The sequence below is a fragment of the Oncorhynchus mykiss genome, chromosome 2 (genome assembly GCF_013265735.2).
Source record: "Oncorhynchus mykiss isolate Arlee chromosome 2, USDA_OmykA_1.1, whole genome shotgun sequence".
Classification (NCBI taxonomy): Eukaryota; Metazoa; Chordata; class Actinopteri; order Salmoniformes; family Salmonidae; genus Oncorhynchus; species Oncorhynchus mykiss.
Window position 1 is genome coordinate 94,737,062 of NC_048566.1, and position 18,353 is coordinate 94,755,414.

The 18,353-nt window shown below is 44.7% G+C and overlaps 1 protein-coding gene across 12 annotated transcripts in view; it reads left to right on the top strand.

Moving 5' to 3' along the window:
• LOC110500292 (CUGBP Elav-like family member 2) overlaps positions 1 to 18,353 on the top strand; it is a 55,582-nt gene that overhangs the window by 21,909 nt on the left and 15,320 nt on the right. For all 12 annotated transcript variants that reach the window (XM_036959713.1, XM_036959657.1, XM_036959671.1 and 9 more), the window contains exons 2-4: positions 3,551 to 3,741; positions 13,774 to 13,856; positions 18,089 to 18,137. In XM_036959713.1, the coding sequence (XP_036815608.1) occupies positions 3,551 to 3,741; positions 13,774 to 13,856; positions 18,089 to 18,137 (323 nt within the window). The remainder of the gene's footprint in view (positions 1 to 3,550; positions 3,742 to 13,773; positions 13,857 to 18,088; positions 18,138 to 18,353) is intronic.

Genomic DNA, 18,353 nt, shown 5'->3' on the forward strand with positions numbered 1-18,353 from the left:
GGATTCTGTGTAGCTAGCTGTCGGGATGGGTGGCGGGTGTAGTGAAGACGCCCCATGGCTTTGTGGACTGTAAAGCGTCTTCTTATGCTTCCAATTCCAGTCGTGTGTTTAAAAAAAAATATATATATTATATTTTTGTAGCTGTGTGTAGCTGCTTGGATGAGTTGACTCCAGTAGGATGGTTTGTGCCTCTATTTTTCCACCCTAAAATGAGTGATTAGTTAACAAGTATTGGATTTGGGTGTTTTCTGAGAGTTGGATTTCCAAAGGAAGAGTCGCTAAGGGACTTGTCAGTAAGCATGTCGTTTAGGTCGTCCCTTGGTGTGTCGGCCGAGCGTTTGGGCTCTGTGTGTAAGAGATGGATGGCTCGTGTCCAAAGGTCTGTATACTTACCCTCTATCATTTTAAATTTAGCCTAGTCATCTTAACCCTGTTTGTTTTCCTCGGGCCCTCTGCTTACTATTCCATTAGAATTAATCGGTGTGTGTCGCCAGCTTGCTATCCACTAGGAGTCCCTCTGCTCATCTGACTGTGTGTGTACACACACACACACACACACACACACACACACACACACACACACACACACGTTTTCCTCAAGCTCACGTGTGCTCTACTGTGAGTGAACGATAACTTCTCGTTGGCATTACCTGTACCTAGGAGACTGTAGGGCAGGGATCAACTAGATTCAGCCATGGGCCGATCATTTTTATTAGATTTTTCATTGTTTTTCTGAAATGGATGGTCAGCGGCGAGGGGGGGCTGCAAATTTGACCGCAAGAAGCCTAAAGACTAAAACAGTCATTTCAAATCTAGCTTACGTCTTGTGTACGATAACCTGTTTCGTGAGAATACTTGAACAGATTTCTTTAATTAAATCACTTCGAGGTGATTTCCATTTTTTTTGTTGCCATGGGCCTCCAGTTGGGGAACCCTGCTGTAGGGCCATAATCACAACGAACTCCCTTCCCTCCCAGCTAAACGTAGGACCAGAGTCCTGGCCCTCTTCCAGCCTGGCTGAGTCAGGAAGGCTATGGTCAGAGATTGTGAGATGCTGCCCCCTCAGCTTCCCAGTCTAGCTCAGTGGAGGCCTGTGCTGAGAGAGGCTTCTGCTGTGTTGTAGTGGACTGTGTGATACTGGTACGCTCACGACGTGGTCTCTAAGTCCTAGTTGGGGGGCGGGGTCTGTGAGGTATGCTCCTGTGCTGTGTAGAGTACTGAGCTTAATCAGTCCCAAGTCTAGCCTTAACTTAATCACCCTGAGAATGCTGATCTCCTCAGGGCCCGTCGAGCTGCCTTGCGTTGGCGCTGACCCTCCCTGAGAGAAGAGAGCGGGGGACGGGGGGTTTGTGTGGCTTGTGTTTCCGTCTCGCTAATTGTTTGTTAAACAGTGCAAGTTGAAGTACTATTTCATTGGCTGGTAAAAGGAAATGCAACCGGCTAGAATGCTAAAGGTTAAAACAAGGATTAAAAGTACAAACTATTAGCTCAATATTAAATACACACTCCCCACTTCATCCTTGTGACTAGCCACTCAAATTAATACACCAGTTTCCAATCAACTCCAAGTGGTGGGAGGGGCCAATAGTTAGGCTACCTCGGTCATTGGCCAATGACTGAAAAATGGGACCCGTCAACAAACACTAACACGTTTAGCGTACATTCAACGATTGACGATGGGTCTTGTCCAGTCATTTTGGAGAGGATGTGTGATTATTTTCATCAGTGTCTGCTCTTTTATTTTGTTATGTGCTCTAAAATGTACAGTGCCTTGCGAAAGTATTCGGCCCCCTTGAACTTTGCGACCTTTTGCCACATTTCAGGCTTCAAACATAAAGATATAAAACTGTATTTTTTTGTGAAGAATCAACAACAAGTGGGACACAATCATGAAGTGGAACAACATTTATTGGATATTTCAAACTTTTTTAACAAGTCAAATCAATCAAATTGGGTGTGCAAAATTATTCAGCCCCTTTACTTTCAGTGCAGCAAACTCTCTCCAGAAGTTCAGTGAGGATCTCTGAATGATCCAATGTTGACCTAAATGACTAATGATGATAAATACAATCCACCTGTGTGTAATCAAGTCTCCGTATAAATGCACCTGCACTGTGATAGTCTCAGAGGTCCGTTAAAAGCGCAGAGAGCATCATGAAGAACAAGGAACACACCAGGCAGGTCCGAGATACTGTTGTGAAGAAGTTTAAAGCCGGATTTGGATACAAAAAGATTTCCCAAGCTTTAAACATCCCAAGGAGCACTGTGCAAGCGATAATATTGAAATGGAAGGAGTATCAGACCACTGCAAATTTGGCCGTCCCTCTAAACTTTCAGCTCATACAAGGAGAAGACTGATCAGAGATGCAGCCAAGAGGCCCATGATCACTCTGGATGAACTGCAGAGATCTACAGCTGAGGTGGGAGACTCTGTCCATAGGACAACAATCAGTCGTATATTGCACAAATCTGGCCTTTATGGAAGAGTGGCAAGAAGAAAGCCATTTCTTAAAGATATCCATAAAAAGTGTCGTTTAAAGTTTGCCACAAGCCACCTGGGAGACACACCAAACATGTGGAAGAAGGTGCTCTGGTCAGATGAAACCAAAATTGAACTTTTTGGCAACAATGCAAAACGTTATGTTTGGCGTAAAAGCAACACAGCTGAACACACCATCCCCACTGTCAAACATGGTGGTGGCAGCATCATGGTTTGGGCCTGCTTTTCTTCAGCAGGGACAGGGAAGATGGTTAAAATTGATGGGAAGATGGATGGAGCCAAATACAGGGCCATTCTGAAAGAGAACCTGATGGAGTCTGCAAAAGACCTGAGACTGGGACGGAGATTTGTCTTCCAACAAGACCATGATCCAAAACATAAAGCAAAATCTACAATGGAATGGTTCAAAAATAAACATATCCAGGTGTTAGAATGGCCAAGTCAAAGTCCAGACCTGAATCCAATCGAGAATCTGTGGAAAGAACTGAAAACTGCTGTTCACAAATGCTCTCCATCCAACCTCACTGAGCTCGAGCTGTTTTGCAAGGAGGAATGGGAAAAAAATTCAGTCTCTTGATGTGCAAAACTGATAGAGACATACCCCAAGCGACTTACAGCTGTAATCGCAGCAAAAGGTGGCGCTACAAAGTATTAACTTAAGGGGGCTGAATAATTTTGCACGCCCAATTTTTAAGTTTTTGATTTGTTAAAAAAGTTTGAAATATCCAATAAATGTCGTTCCACTTCATGATTGTGTCCCACTTGTTGTTGATTCTTCACAAAAAAATACAGTTTTATATCTTTATGTTTGAAGCCTGAAATGTGGCAAAAGGTCGCAAAGTTCAAGGGGGCCGAATACTTTCGCAAGGCACTGTATGTAAAAAAAATAAAAATACACGTGGTACAGATGTGACAAACTATCGCTAGGGAGCAATTGTTCTGCTAATAATGCGAACTTAACTGCTTTAGTGCCAGGCAACTGACTGGTGGACCCAAAAGTATGTTTCAGGTTCTGGTACAGTCTAATAATCCCTCACCTCTCCCCCACAGCAACGGCAGCAAGATGAACGGTTCCATTGAGAACCTGGAAACACCTGACCATGACTCCATCAAGATGTTCGTTGGCCAGATACCTCGCTCCTGGACAGAAACCGAGCTCAAGGAGCTGTTTGAGCCCTACGGCGCCGTGCACCAGATCAACATCCTCCGAGACCGCACCGCCACACCCCCCCAGAGCAAAGGTAAGGCGGAGACGGGCACAGAGCGAACACACACACACACACACACTGTACCCATACACACACACACACACTGCACCCAGAGCAAAGGTAAGGCGGAGACGGGCACAGAGCGAACACACACACACACACACTGTACCCAGACACACACACACTACACCCAGACACCCGCAGAGCAAATAATCAATTTAAAATGTCTCTAATGAAGCCCTTTCTATACCAGCATAAATACCTTTACTATAGCCCAGGCCCTAGAGGCCAAAGAGGACTGAAACACAGACAGAAAGACAAGGTGCCAACGCCATTCATTGTCAAGTCGCAAATACCCCTGAGCCAGGCTCTGCAAGCTGTTTGTGCACACAGTTGTTGTCTATTACTTAAAATACAGCGTTCGGTTCTAATATATTATTACGGGTTAAATACCAACCCTCTTTACACTTGTGCATTATGGGAAAACATTGTCTTTCCCTCTGGTGAGAGGGAGAGATTATAGTTTTAAAGACTATCACCTTCTGAAAGAGTGCCTGAGTTGAGCTGTTTCGTTTAGCCTCGCAATTAGACAAGACGGCGACGTGGAAGCCTGTTGTTATTATTATTATTATTATTATTATTTTAAAACATCTAAATTAAATTACACCGTTACCTAACACCTAACAATACAGCACCTTTCAACCATATATCAGTGGAATATTAAATGGCAAACTACTGATAATGATACATAAAATAGAACGCCCATTACACACCTGTTCTAACTTAAGCCCCTAGCTTCTCACCCGCACGCACGGTCCCTTATATATAATTCAGAAAGTGTTTCCATATCATACAACATTTCGCTATCATTGATTCATAAGATGCAGTCTCCGCCATTTTATAGCTAATCCGCTCTCTTCCAGTTATGTAGTACAAGTCTAGCCGCAGTAAGAGAACCCGCGGAGGCAAGACCAAACTCTTATTTTGCTCATACGTGGTGGTTATAATAGCACAGCACAGCTGTGGGGACTTTGGGATAGGCTGTGCCACCCATTCTTCAAGCTTTTTAAGAACCTCCTTCCAGAAAGCAAGCACCATGGGACATCCCCATATAGCATGCAGAAAGGTACTTAATTCACCCTTGCATTTCCAGCATGAAGTATTTAGCAACAAACCACCCATTTTATCTGAACAATCTAATGTATAAATGTATCCCTGGTACACCACCCTACATGGGAAACACATTTTTTCCATACATTTGATATACTGAAGAATATACGTAACTGTCTTATGATTTATATTATCTGGTTTGATATTGTAAATTTAAGATCCATCTGCCAAATCAGCCTTAAATTCTCAGTTCCCATGTTGTTGTGCATGACTCTTTTTATAAAATACTGTAGCTGACTGTGATATTTCTTCAGGTCCTGATAGGATATAAGCACTATAACTCTGCAATGTTTGGTTGTATTAGAGAGTCTCAGTCTTAAATCATTTTCCACACACAGTCTGTGCCTGTGTTTTGTTATCATGCTAGTGAGGGCCGAGAATCCACTCTCGCATAGGTACGTGGTTGCAAAGTGTCTTAACAGCGTGATTTACCAAGGCAAGAAACTCTGAGCGCAGCCCATTCTGAGCGCAGCCCAATCCAGAAATCTGGCAGTGGCTTCTGATTTTAAATTCAATTTTAATAGAATCGCTTGTTGCAACTTTGAGGCTCTCTTGTTCAGAGATCGGTAAGAGGACTGGAGGCAGGGCATGAAAGGGAGAACAAATCCAGTTTGTTGTCCGTTTTGGGAAAGTACCTGTGTAATTGCTCACTGCGGTGCTTTGCTATATCACATTTGACTTTGTCCGTAAGCTTGAGTTCATTTGCACACACAAATCATACAATGACGGAAAGACCTGTGTGTTGTCCTTGTTAATGCAGACAAAAAAAGAGCTCCAGCTTCTTAATCACAGCCTCAATTTTGTCCCGCACATTGAATACAGTTGCGGAGAGTCCCTGTAATCCTAGATTCAGATCTTTCAGGATAGAGGAAAAAAAACATCACCCAGATAGGCCAGTCATGTTAGAAACTTGTCAGACAAGTGAAAATTATGGTCATTAAAGAGAACTTTAAGCTCGTCTCTCAAGTAAAAAAAAATGGGACAATACTTTGCCAGCGTACTTCTGTATGTTGTAAAAGCGTTACACGGTCGCTGCCCATATCATTTGCATAATGCAGAAAATACATAAGAGTTCTGGGGCCTTGCTTTAACAAAGTTAACCATTTTCCACTGTAGCGTCCAAGACGTCTTTCAAGCTGTCAGGCATTCCCTTGGCAGCAAGAGCCTCTCGGTGGATGCTGCAGTGTACCCAAGTGGTATCAGGAGCAACTGCTTGCACGCGCGTTACCGCTATTACCACTATATCTTCCGGTCATGGCTTTTGTGTCTCCAGTTCAGATACCAACCCATCTTGACCAGCAAAGTCCATTTGACGTCACAAAGCTGTCCAGTACTTAAAATATCCTCTCGCGTTGTCCTGGTTTGCAGAAGAGGATGTCTTCCTTAATTGACCCCTCCCCCCATAAACATAATGGACATATACCTGGATCTGTGCCAGGCCCGCCACATCTGACTCATTCAGCTGTAACTCATAGAATTCACTGGCTTGTGTGTGAAGCAGTAATTGTTTCAAAACGTCTCCTGCCATGTCACTGATGCGTCGTGAAAAAGTGTTGTTTGATGAAGAAGTTGTCTCTAGTTTTTTGGGGGGCCTTTTCCCCCAGCATTGTCCCAGCCATGTCTGCAGCAGCAGGAAGAATTATGTCCTCCACAATAGTATGGGGCTTGCCTGTCCTAGCCACTCGGTAGCTCGCTGTATAAGACCCTTCTAGCCCCTTATTAATGGTATCTGTTGCTTTTATACAGGTCTTACTACTTGAAAGTCTTTATTCTCGCTCACACTCCTGTGGCTTATTTTTTCAAATTTTTACCTGCAAGAGTAATGGTTCATGTGATTGGATGTTAATTATTTGACGGTGCTATTTCAAATATATAGCCCTGTTGGGAAGTATAAATGTACTGTTTGAAAATGTGAATCACATTTTTATTTGGCGTACCCTCACCAGCATTGTGCGTACCCCTGGGGGGAACACCTGCCCTAGTGCATGCAGGCATTATCTAAGCCATACCTCCCAGATAAATTTATGTTTTCCTATGTAAACTGATGGGTTGTGCCATATGGAAGAATACTTTTGTTTATACCGGGAAATTCCAAGCGTCTGGGGCGGCAGGTAGCCTAGTGGTTAGAGCCTTGGGCCAGTAACCGAAAGGTTACTGGATTGAATCCCTGAGCTGACAAGGTAAAAATCTGTCGTTCTGCCCCTGAACAAGGCAGTTAATCCACTGTTCCCTGGTAGGCCGTCATTGTAAATAAGCATTTGTTCTTAACTGACTTGCCTAGTTAACTAAAAATAAATTATGAATGTTAACCGATACCTCTCGGGAATTTTGTAGGATTGGGTTAGCCTCTTCAGTTGGCTGTCTCTGAAAATGTTTTTTTTTTGTGTTTAAGGCCTCAATAGGCTAAAACGAGGCTGTGAGACCTCTCAATCTGAGTCCATCCCAAATGGGAATCATAATTTCCACCGTGTCTTACCAATGTGAATACTTCAAATTATATGTTGTATGGTTCTACATTGGGTGATGCTAGTCCTCCTTTATTCCTTGGAGCATGTAACTTTAAACAGCGTATCAAATGTATTTATTTAGCCCTTCTTACATCAGCTGATATCTCAGTGCTGTACAGAAACCCAGCCTAAAACCCCAAACAGCAAGCAATGCAGGTGTAAAAGCACAGTGGCTAGGGAAAAACTCCCTAGAAAAGCCAAAACCTAGGAAGAAAGCTAGAGGAACCAGGCTGAGGGGCGGCCAGTCCTCTTCTGGCTGTGCCGGGTGGAGATTATAACAGAACATGGCCAAGATGTTCAAATGTTCATAAATGACCAGCATGGCCAAATAGTAATAATTACAGTAGTTGCCGAGGGTGCAGCAAGTCAGCACCTCGGGAGTAAATGTCAGTTGGCTTTTCATAACCGTTCCTTCTGTCTCTAGAGAGTTGAAAACAGCAGGTCTGGGACAGGTAGCACATCCGGTGAACAGGTCCGGGTTCCATAGCCGCAGGCAGAACAGTTGAAACTGGAGCAGCAGCACGGCCAGGTGGACTGGGGACAGCAAGGAGGAGTCATGCCAGGTAGTCCTGAGGCATGGTCCTAGGGCTCGGGTCCTCCTCCTCCGAGAGAGAGAATTAGAGAGAGCATACTTAAATTCACACAGGACACCGGATAAGACAGGAGAAGTACTCCAGATATAACAAACTGACCCTAGCCCCCTAACACATAAACAACTGCAGCATAAATACTGGAGGCTGAGACAGGAGGGGTCAGGAGACACTGTGGCCCCATCTGATGATACCCCCGGACAGGGCCAAACAGGAAGGATATAACCCCACCCACTTTGCCAAAGCACAGCCCCCACACCACTAGAGGGATATCTTCAACCACCAACTTATCTTCCTGAGACAAGGCCGAGTATAGACCAAAAAGACCTCCGCCACGGCACAACCCAGGGGGGGCGCCAACCCAGATAGGAAGATCACGTCAAGTGACGCACCCCTCCTAGGGACAGCATGAAAGAGCACCAATAAGCCAGTGACTCAGCCCCTGTAAAAGGGTTAGGGGCAGAGAATCCCAGTGGAGAGAGGGGAACCGGCCAGGCAGAGACAGCAAGTTCATTGCTCTTTCCGTTCACCTTCACGCTCCTGGGCCAGACTACACTCAATCATATGACCCACTGAAGAGATGAGTCTTCAGTAGAGACTTAAAGGTTGAGACCGAGTTTGCGTCTCTCACATGGGTAGGCAGACCATTCCATAAAAATGGAGCTCTATAGGAGAAAGCCCTGCCTCCAGCTGTTTGCTTAGAAATTCTAGGGACAATTAGGAGGCCGGCTCTCTGGCACCTCCCATCACTCTTTTTGATTCCTGAAGCTCTGATTGCTGCTGTCAAGGGCTCAACAAAAAATATAGTAAAAAGGAGAGGTGTGAGAGGACTACCCTGCTGGGTTCCCCTTGAACAATAAAAGAGATCATTCCAGTTTGAGGACTGCTGCTCGTGGATTGGGGTATAAATACCGTAACCCACTTGAGAAAACATTCCTTTGGCCCTTGATTTTTCAAGGGTGTATGTGGAAAAAGCCCCACTCCACCCTATCGAATACCTTCTCCGCATCTAGGTAATGTATCGTCTTTTTCATGCCGCTGCATGAGGTGAAGCAAATGTCTTAAGATTCTGTGGCGGTACTACTTTTTATTATTTTTTATTTTATGTTTTACAAATCCCACCTGATCTGTGTAATATGAGGTACCACCTTCTCCAGCCTCATGGCTAGTACTTTGGAGAGCACCTTACAATCAACTTGTAATACTCAACCTGGAAACCGTCTAATCCTGGTGACTTTCCAGACTTCATTGAGGTGATGGATGTTCTTATCTCAGATTCTAGTATAGGGAGCATCCAAATCCTGTATTTGATCTGGGGGCGACACCCCCCGGAAGTGCTATCTTTGGGGGGGGGGGGCGTGTATTACATTTAGCTAGGTCTAAGTTACATTCAGACTTATAAAGCGTTGAGTAAAAGTCACACCACATTGTTCATATCTTTTGTACTTTTGTACTCACTTCCATTTTTGAAAACCGGTATCTTTTTGTTTCATTTGTCTAGCCAATTTTACTTTTTTCACCATTTTCGAAAGTTTGTCCTCAGCCGAAACATAGCATATTTAAGCTTTTTTGTTGTTGTTGTTAGATCTCATGTAATTGAAACTTCAGATCAGACTTGTTTCAATAGTGACTCAGTATTTATCCTTTATTTCTCTTTTTTTCCCCAGCTCTTTAATTTGAGTTGTTCAACTCTTTCTCTGCCTTCTTTATACTGGTTTGCTATTATTTTGCTTCTAACGTAAGCTTTAGAGGCCTCGCACACCATATTCAATGTATCAGTGTAATGTTTGAAAAGTGGAGAGAAAAAAATAACTTGGTCTTCATCGAGGGGTAAAGATGAACTGTTTGGTCTTGGAATAAGGATGTGTTCAGCCTCCCTCTAAGGCTTTTCTTAGCCTTATCAACCTCCATCTAAGGCTTTTCTTAGCCTTATCAGCCTCCACTGCTATAAATAATTCCGTTGCGTGGTCAGTCGATCTATCACGTCTTTAGTCATACTCTTGTAAATTAGGAAGTTATCTATCCTGGAATAAGATGAATGGTTATGTGAATAAAATATATTTTCCTTCTCTCTTTAGGGATTGGCAAGTCTCCACACCCACATCCCTCATTAGTGTGTATTGCTGCACTGAGACTTGGTACAGTCCAGTGACCAAAATAGCGTTGTAGCTATACAGTCTAAAATGGCTAAGTACTGTAGCTATTAGTTCGCCGAATTGTTATTTCACCGTTTCTTTGTGATAGTGTCTCACACACAGACTATCCCGTATAGAACTCACTGGCCAATATAGCTATGCCCTTATTTCTGGTCCTCTTGAGTTTTTCTGGAATTCCAGCGCCTTGCGATAGTCATCGACGCTCTCGTCTTTCACCCTTCCGCGTAAAGCGTTAGCACAGCTAAGTAGGTGGGTCCTACTAGGTACATCCAACTCATGAAGCCTCTTCCTTGTTGCGGGGAGAAAAAAAAAACTTTTTTCCCGCCAGCTCCGTGGTCCTATTGGGAAAGAAGGATAGCGTGCAGAACTTCCAAGTCACCCCTCTCTTCTCCTGATACATTCCCTTCGCAGCGATGATACACTATGCAGAAATCGCAAAATGTTTTCTTCTTCAGTTTCCTGGTTACAAAAATGAATAGTAAGCTTTTTAATTTCAGTTTGTGACAAAGCAAGCAAGTAGTGTAGACTATCATTGTACCATCTAAACTGCTTTGAAAGGGCTTTTGCATAACCAAAAATATTGTATTTGACGCTTGTGTGTATAACCGAAAGTAAAAGACTGCAAAGACTGGAACTTAAGAACAGGAAGCATAAAAATAGAGCAGATCTGCTGCTTAGTAGACTTGCTTTCAATGAGAATGACGGCTCGAACACACATTTCTATGTGCATTTGGTCAGATCACCCAAAAAGTTACATATTGCAGCTTTTAAGTGTAACTATTAGAAATCTGAGATTATTATTATCTCCAGCTCAGGCCTCCAGCTATGCATTTGGTTTGCTAAGTGGCTAGATGTCAAGATCATCATCTTGGTTACAGCAGAGACATTCAACCCCTTCCTGGATCAAGATCCCTTTGGCCTACATTATAATTAATGTTTTAAAATAGTGCCCCTTGTGTGCACTTTCTGTAATACGGGGTGGCAGGTAGCGTAGTGGTTAGAGCGTCGGACCAGTAACCAAAAAGTTTGCTAGATTGAAACCCATAGCTGGCAAGGTAAAAATCTGGCATTCTGCACCCTGAGCAAGGCAGTTAACCCACTGTTCCCCGTTAGGCAGTCATTGTCAATAAGAATTTGTTCTTAACTGACTTGCCTAGTTAAATGAAGGTTAAATAAATAAAAAAAATTGTACAGTACAGAAACGGTATGATAATCTGCATAACGCCCAATCCCTGCCATTGAAAGTAACCCAGCCCTCCAGGTGAATGTGAGAACACAACAACAGCTCCTCTGCTATCTATGGTCTATGAAAAAAAAGTTATATTTTTTTTATGGCCAGATTTCTCAATCCTGAGGAATTCAAAGCCATAATCTACCAACCAGTGTTTTTTTTTATGTGGCTTGTTGAACCTTCTTTGGTGATGGGATTTTGTCTGGGGAGTGGACTATCTGGAAGTGCCAGTGCCTCAGAGCTGGGCGGGGCATTGTTGTAAGGCTAGGCCTAATCTCAGTTGCAGTCTGGAATTTTCTCAGGTATCTTGTTCCCGCCTCCGAGCTATAATAATATAGTCTTCTGCACTGTTCTAAGCAAGCGCCACCTAAAAGTGAACTACTCTCTCCATTCTGTTATTCAATGTACATCATGATCAGGCTTTCAGTATAAACGTCTAGATGGGCTACATGGATGGATACCTGGGCATCTGTGTACTTAATGGTCAGACCAGTGTCTGCTAGATACTGCTGAATATAGAGCACATTGTGTGTCTTGGTGTGAGAGGATGAATAGTTCAAAGCAGAGGAGCTCTCTCGCTCCTCGGCATAGAGTAGTGTCAGCTGTGATGGCCCATTGACATGTTAATTTAATGGTAATTTATTCTAATAGATAATCTGGGTTGATCACAAGCAGCCCTTTTGCCTCTGCTGACTTTTATGTGAGGTTTATTCTGAATTGGAGGATGGAGGGCTCACTCTTTCCTTCTCTTCCTCTGCCCCCCCCCCCCCCCCTCGCACTCTCTGTTCTCCTCTAGTCAATTCAAAGGGTTTTTATTGGCATTGGAAAACATGTTTACAGCAAGTGAAATAGATAATAAACAAATGTGAAATAAAATATATATATATAAAAAAAAAAGAGAAATTGACAGTAAACATTACACTTCCAAAGGGAATAGACATTTCAAATGTCATATGGCTATTTATGGTCCTCTTGACCCCCCCCCCCCCCGCTGCCCCTCTCTCTACTCTTCTACTCTCTCCCCTCTTGCTCTCGCCCCCTCTTCACAATCTCTTTCACCATCGTAGCCTGGGGGCCTGGACCCAGTAGTCCTACCCCCCTGTTGGGTGAACTGGGGAGTTTCATCAAGGGGCTTTGGTGACGCCCGTGCTGTGTTTTATCCCCCTCTCCCTCCATCAGGATTTTGTTTGAATAATCCTGGTTCTGTATCTATATTGAGCAGTCCGATTTTAAGTGCTGTGTTTATTTTAGGTCATGTTGACTCCAGGGTATCTTTGTGAGATATCAGAAGGTAGAGATGGGTCTGTTTTATTTATTTAGCCTCATCAGAGTGAGTGGCTGTGCTGAACAACGGAAAGAGGGAGGGGGGGGGGGGGGGGGGTACTCAGCTGCCTTTTGGAGAGAGGACATCGAATGGCTCGACGCATATAAAGAGTATCGCATCTCTCTACACAGCGCGGCCTGGGTAGGAGAGCGGCGCTTCCACACTACAGTAACGGCATCACACACACACACACACACACACACACACACACACACACACACACACACACACACACACATCCTGTGAGGGAAGAGGGCTGCACTCTGCAGTAGCAGCATAAAACAACATTATGTAGGTCAGAGACGCTGCAGTGCTCCACTTCTGTGTGTTTTTGTGCGCTTGCTCTGTGCTCCCAGCTCAGAGAAACTGACAGGATGGAACGCCACTGGCGGTCTACTGGGGCGGAAGGATGAGAATTTTCTCCCACCATCCCCTCTCTCTCCCTCGTTCTCTATCGCCCCCCCTCTCTCTTGTTCTCTCTTGCCCCCCCCCCCTCTCTCGGTCTCTCTCGCCCCCCCCCTCTCGCCCCCCCCCCTCTCTCGTTCTCTCTCGCCCGTTCTCTGTGCCATTGTGTGTACTGTACTTGCCTTTTTAAATGTGTATTCGCAGCACTTCACACTGATGTAATGGAGTGCTGTTCTCTGTTAAAGTGTGGGTGGACGGTACAGTGGCCCTCTACCACTGATCAGTGATCCTGACCGACAGCTAGCCCCTTGGTCTCCTGCTCTCTGCCCTTTCTGTGACTGGACAGTCGTCATGTGTATCAACTGAAGCCTTCACCCTCGGCCCTGTTGCTTTATCTAGTCCATCTGCCAGCTAGGAGCCACTGCCTGTCCTTTGCCTGATGTACTGTATGTTCAACCGTGGTGCTGAAAATAACGTGGCACGTGTTCGTAACGTGTGGCGTGGTGCGCGCCGTGTTCGTGGCGTGGTGCGCGCCGTGTTCGTAACGTGTGGCGCGGTGCGCGCCGTGTTCGGAACGTGTGGCGCGGCGCGCGCCGTGCTCTGTGCGAGTTACGTTACTGGTCTCTCATTGAGTTCTGTTTTTCTCTCCTCTCCTCCTCCCCGCCCCCCTTCTCTCCTCTAGGATGCTGTTTTGTAACGTTTTATACCAGAAAAGCTGCCCTGGAGGCCCAGAATGCATTGCACAACATAAAGACCTTAACTGGGGTGAGTAAGCAGGAAGTGTGTGTGTGTGTGTGTTAGGGGTAACCACAAACGAGCAAGATTTCTGGCTCTCACAGACCTGTAACTTCTTCTTTAAGAGGCTCCTCTGTCCTCCACTCGTTACCTGTATTAATGGCACCTGTTTGAACTTGTTATCAGTATAAAAGACACCTGGCCACAACCTCAAATAGTCACACTCCAAACTCCACTATGGCCAAGACCAAAGAGCTGACAAAATTGTAGACCTGCACCAGGCTGGGAAGACTGAATCTGCAATAGATAAGCAGCTTGGTTTGAAGAAATCAACTGTGGGAGCAATTATTAGGAAATGGAAGACATACAAGACCACTGATAATCTCCCTCGATCTGGGGCTCCACGCAAGATCTCACCCCGTGGGGTCAAAATGATCACAAGAATGGTGAGCAAAAATCCCAGAACCACACGGGGGACCTAGTGAATGACCTGCAGAGAGCTGGGACCAAAGTAACAAAGCCTACCATCAGTAACACACTACGTCGCCAGGGACTCAAATCCTGCAGTGCCAGACGTGTCCCCCTGCTTAAGCCAGTACATGTCCAGGCCCATCTGGAGTTTGCTAGAGAGCATTTGGATGATCCAGAAGTAGATTGGGAGAATGTCATTTGGTCAGATGAAACCAAAATATAACTTTTTGGTAAAAACTCGACTCGTCGTGTTTGGAGGACAAAGAATGCTGAGTTGCATCCAAAGAACACCATACCTACTGTGAAGCATGGGGGTGGAAACATCATGCTGTTTTTCTGCAAAGGGACGAGGACGACTGATCCGTGTAAAGGAAAGAATGAATGGGGACATGTATCGTGAGATTTTGAGTGTAAAACCTCCTTCCATCAGCAAGGGCATTGAAGATGAAATGTGGCTGGGTCTTTCAGCATGACAATGATCCCAAACACACCGCCCGGGCAACGAAGGAGTGGCTTCGTAAGAAGCATTTCAAGGTCCTGGCGTGGCCTAGCCAGTCTCCAGATCTCAACCCCATAGAAAATCTTTGGAGGGAGTTGAAAGTCCGTGTTTCCCAGCAACAGCCCCAAAACATCACTGCTCTAGAGGAGATCTGCATGGAGGAATGGGCCAAAATACCAGCAACAGTGTGTGAAAACCTTGTGAAGACTTACAGAAAATGTTTGACCTCGGTCATTGCCAACAAAGGGTATATAACAAAGTATTGAGAAACTTTTGTTATTGACCAAATACTTATTTTCCACCATAATTTGCAAATAAATTCATTAAAAATCGTACAATGTGATTTTCTGGATTTTGTTTCTCATTTTGTCTGTCATAGCTGAAGTGTACCTATGATGAAAATTACAGGCCTCTCTACTCTTTTTAAGTGGGAGAACTTGCACAATTGGTGGCTGACTAAATACTTTTTGTGTGTGTATTAATTAAAAAAATAAATAGTGGAATGGAAAAAATATATATATTTTTTTCCATTCCATGAGTTGTCAATGTATTCATTGACACGAGTGCTCCAAACAAAACACAATCTTGAGTAAGGTCACGCGCCTGATCACACAGGGAAGTGGGCCTAGGCTACCCGGCCTGCACACAAATGTTGACCAATAATGTGCCCATTCAGGTTTATGATACGTTTTCTGGCTTGTCTTAAGTTCTTGACGCACCCATCCCTTTAGCGGGATCATTTTCATCAACACCCGCTGAATTTCAGCGCTTCAAATTAAATTACTAAAAATATACAATTTTCATGAAATCACAATTCAATATAGCAAAACACAGCTTAGTTTTGTTGTTAATCCACCTGGCGTGTCAGATTTCAATACAGCTTTTTGGCGAAAGCACAACAAGCGTTTATGTAAGAACATCTCTCTCAGTAGACAAAATATTACAAACAGCTAGCAGCTAAGTAGATTGGTCACGAAATCAGAAAAGCAATAGATTAAATCACTTACCTTTTGATCTTCGGATGTTTGCACTCACGAGTCTCCCAGTTACACAAATGTTCCTTTTGTTCCATAATTATTATTTTTATATCCAAAATACCTCTTTGTTTGGCGCGTTATGTTCAGAAATCCACAGGCTCGAGCGGTCACGACAACGCAGACAAATTCCAAATAGTATCCGTAATGTCCACAGAAACATGCGAAATTCAAAAATATTTTTGGGAAATATTTAACTTCCATACATTCACGAGGGTAATACACCAACTTAAAGCGTAACCTCTTGTTCATCTAGCCATCGCTCAGCCAGCCAGTCATGCTGCTCCTTGCCTCAGCCAGCCAGTCATGCTGCTCCTTGCCTCAGCCAGCCAGTCATGCTGCTCCTTGCCTCAGCCAGCCAGTCATGCTGCTCCTTGCCTCAGCCAGCCAGTCATGCTGCTCCTTGCCTCAGCCAGCCAGTCATGCTGCTCCTTGCCTCAGCCAGCCAGTCATGCTGCTCCTTGCCTCAGCCAGCCAGTCATGCTGCTCCTTGCCTCAGCCAGCCAGTCATGCTGCTCCTTGCCTCAGCCAGCCAGTCATGCGGCTCCTTGCCTCAGCCAGCCAGTCATGCGGCTCCTTGCCTCAGCCAGCCAGTCATGCGGCTCCTTGCCTCAGCCAGCCAGTCATGCGGCTCCTTGCCTCAGCCAGCCAGTCATGCGGCTCCTTGCCTCAGCCAGCCAGTCATGCGGCTCCTTGCCTCAGCCAGCCAGTCATGCTGCTCCTGGCATTGACTGGAGTCCCATGGCGCGTCAGTGGAAAAGCTTGCGTCCCTGTCGGTCGCTAGACCTGGGTTCAAATACTATTTAAAACAATTTCAAATAGTTGAGCTGTTCTTGAGCTTGTTGCAATGGAACCAACCTGCAAAACCTGTCCTGGCCACCCATTTTGGCCCGCTGGGCAGGATAATGGAAATGCTCAGTTATTTGAAAGATTTCAAATAGTATTTGAATGCAGGTAGGCCTGCCTGTCGCACTGACTCTGTGCCTTCCTCTTCTTGGTGAGTGACGCCGGTCCTCATACTGAGAGGGCCATCTGTCGATTTATCTTAGTTCCCTTTCCTCTCGCATGACTGTCTTTTTGTTTTTATCATGAGTTCTCAAGCGAGGGAGTAAAATTGTCATCAATACACAGCAAACACATTTTTAAACTTAAAGCCCGGACATCTTTCTCATGGTTCACTTCTCTAGAAAAATAACACATTTCATACAGCCAGCCTAGCCTCCCTTGTGTGTTTTGCTTTGATATTGAAAGCTTTGCTCGAGTAAGATATCCAATCCATTTCCCATGACAACTAATAAACTTAACTTTGAAACCTTGCAACCTCACTCATATTTCTATTCCCCTTAGTTAAAATTTACTCACTATGATATATATATATATTCCTTCAATTCCCTTTCCTGCTGTCTCTGGGCCAACATAGCAGGTGTAGATTGCTAATCCAAGAGGCTAACTCTTCAGATCCACTTCTCCCACAGCGTATTGGATGATCTAATGGAAATGCCAGGGGAAATAAGTTGCAGGTGGAAATATGTAATTTGGAGACTGATTGGATTTTCTTGTTGTCTTCTTGTTGGAAGCTTGAGCTATGGCGCTCATTTTTTGGAGAGTGTTAGCAATGCTAGTGGAAATGGATGGTGTTTTAGTTAGCGTTCCATTCACTTTAAATGCCAGTAAACATTTTTTAGAAGCAGACCAGAGGAGACCAACACTTGTGAAGTGAAATGAATCCTGAACGGATGTTCACATTCCCTAGATAGCCCCGGTCAAAATAGAAATTGGATCTGAGGATTTGAGCCCCACCTCTAGCCAGTGGACATATCCACTTCCATAGCTGACTGGAGTGTTGGAGATGATGGGGTTGGAGAGCGAACAATGGAGACATGGTGGAAGAAAAGAACGAGGGGAAATAAACCGGCAAGAGGGCAACATGGGTTGTTTCTAAATTCCCAGTCTCACCTTCCCTTCATCTGTACTGTTTGGGAAAGACTTGACAAACCCTGTGAAAACAATATGACGGAATCAAGCTCATTGTTAGGCTGGCTTTCACCTGACCAGATCAGTTCCGGTGAAGAGGGAGGCTGGGAGAGGACAGGTTTTTAAACAACTGAGAGCCAAGGAGGAATCGTCAGCCAAGCAGCACCTGCTCTGTTCGTCGTTGGGAACTAACGGTTGTTGGCGCTGTTGTGATTGTGGTGACAGGCGTGTTGATGGCGTGATGATGGCGTGATAAACATGTTTCTTCCGTGTTCTCTTCCCAGATGCATCATCCCATCCAGATGAAACCCGCCGACAGCGAGAAAACAAACGGTGAGTGACATCACCGCAGATACGCCGTGGCACTGGCTGAAGTGTGTAAGCAAAACACGACTTCTGACCGGGTAAATAGAGTGGGGCCTGTGGCTCAAATAGGACCCTATTCCTTATGTGCACTGCACTACTTATGACCAGGGCCCATAGGGAATAAATAGGTAATAGGTTTCTATTTGGGGGGGGGGCAACCTGAGAACAGAACACAGCTAAAAA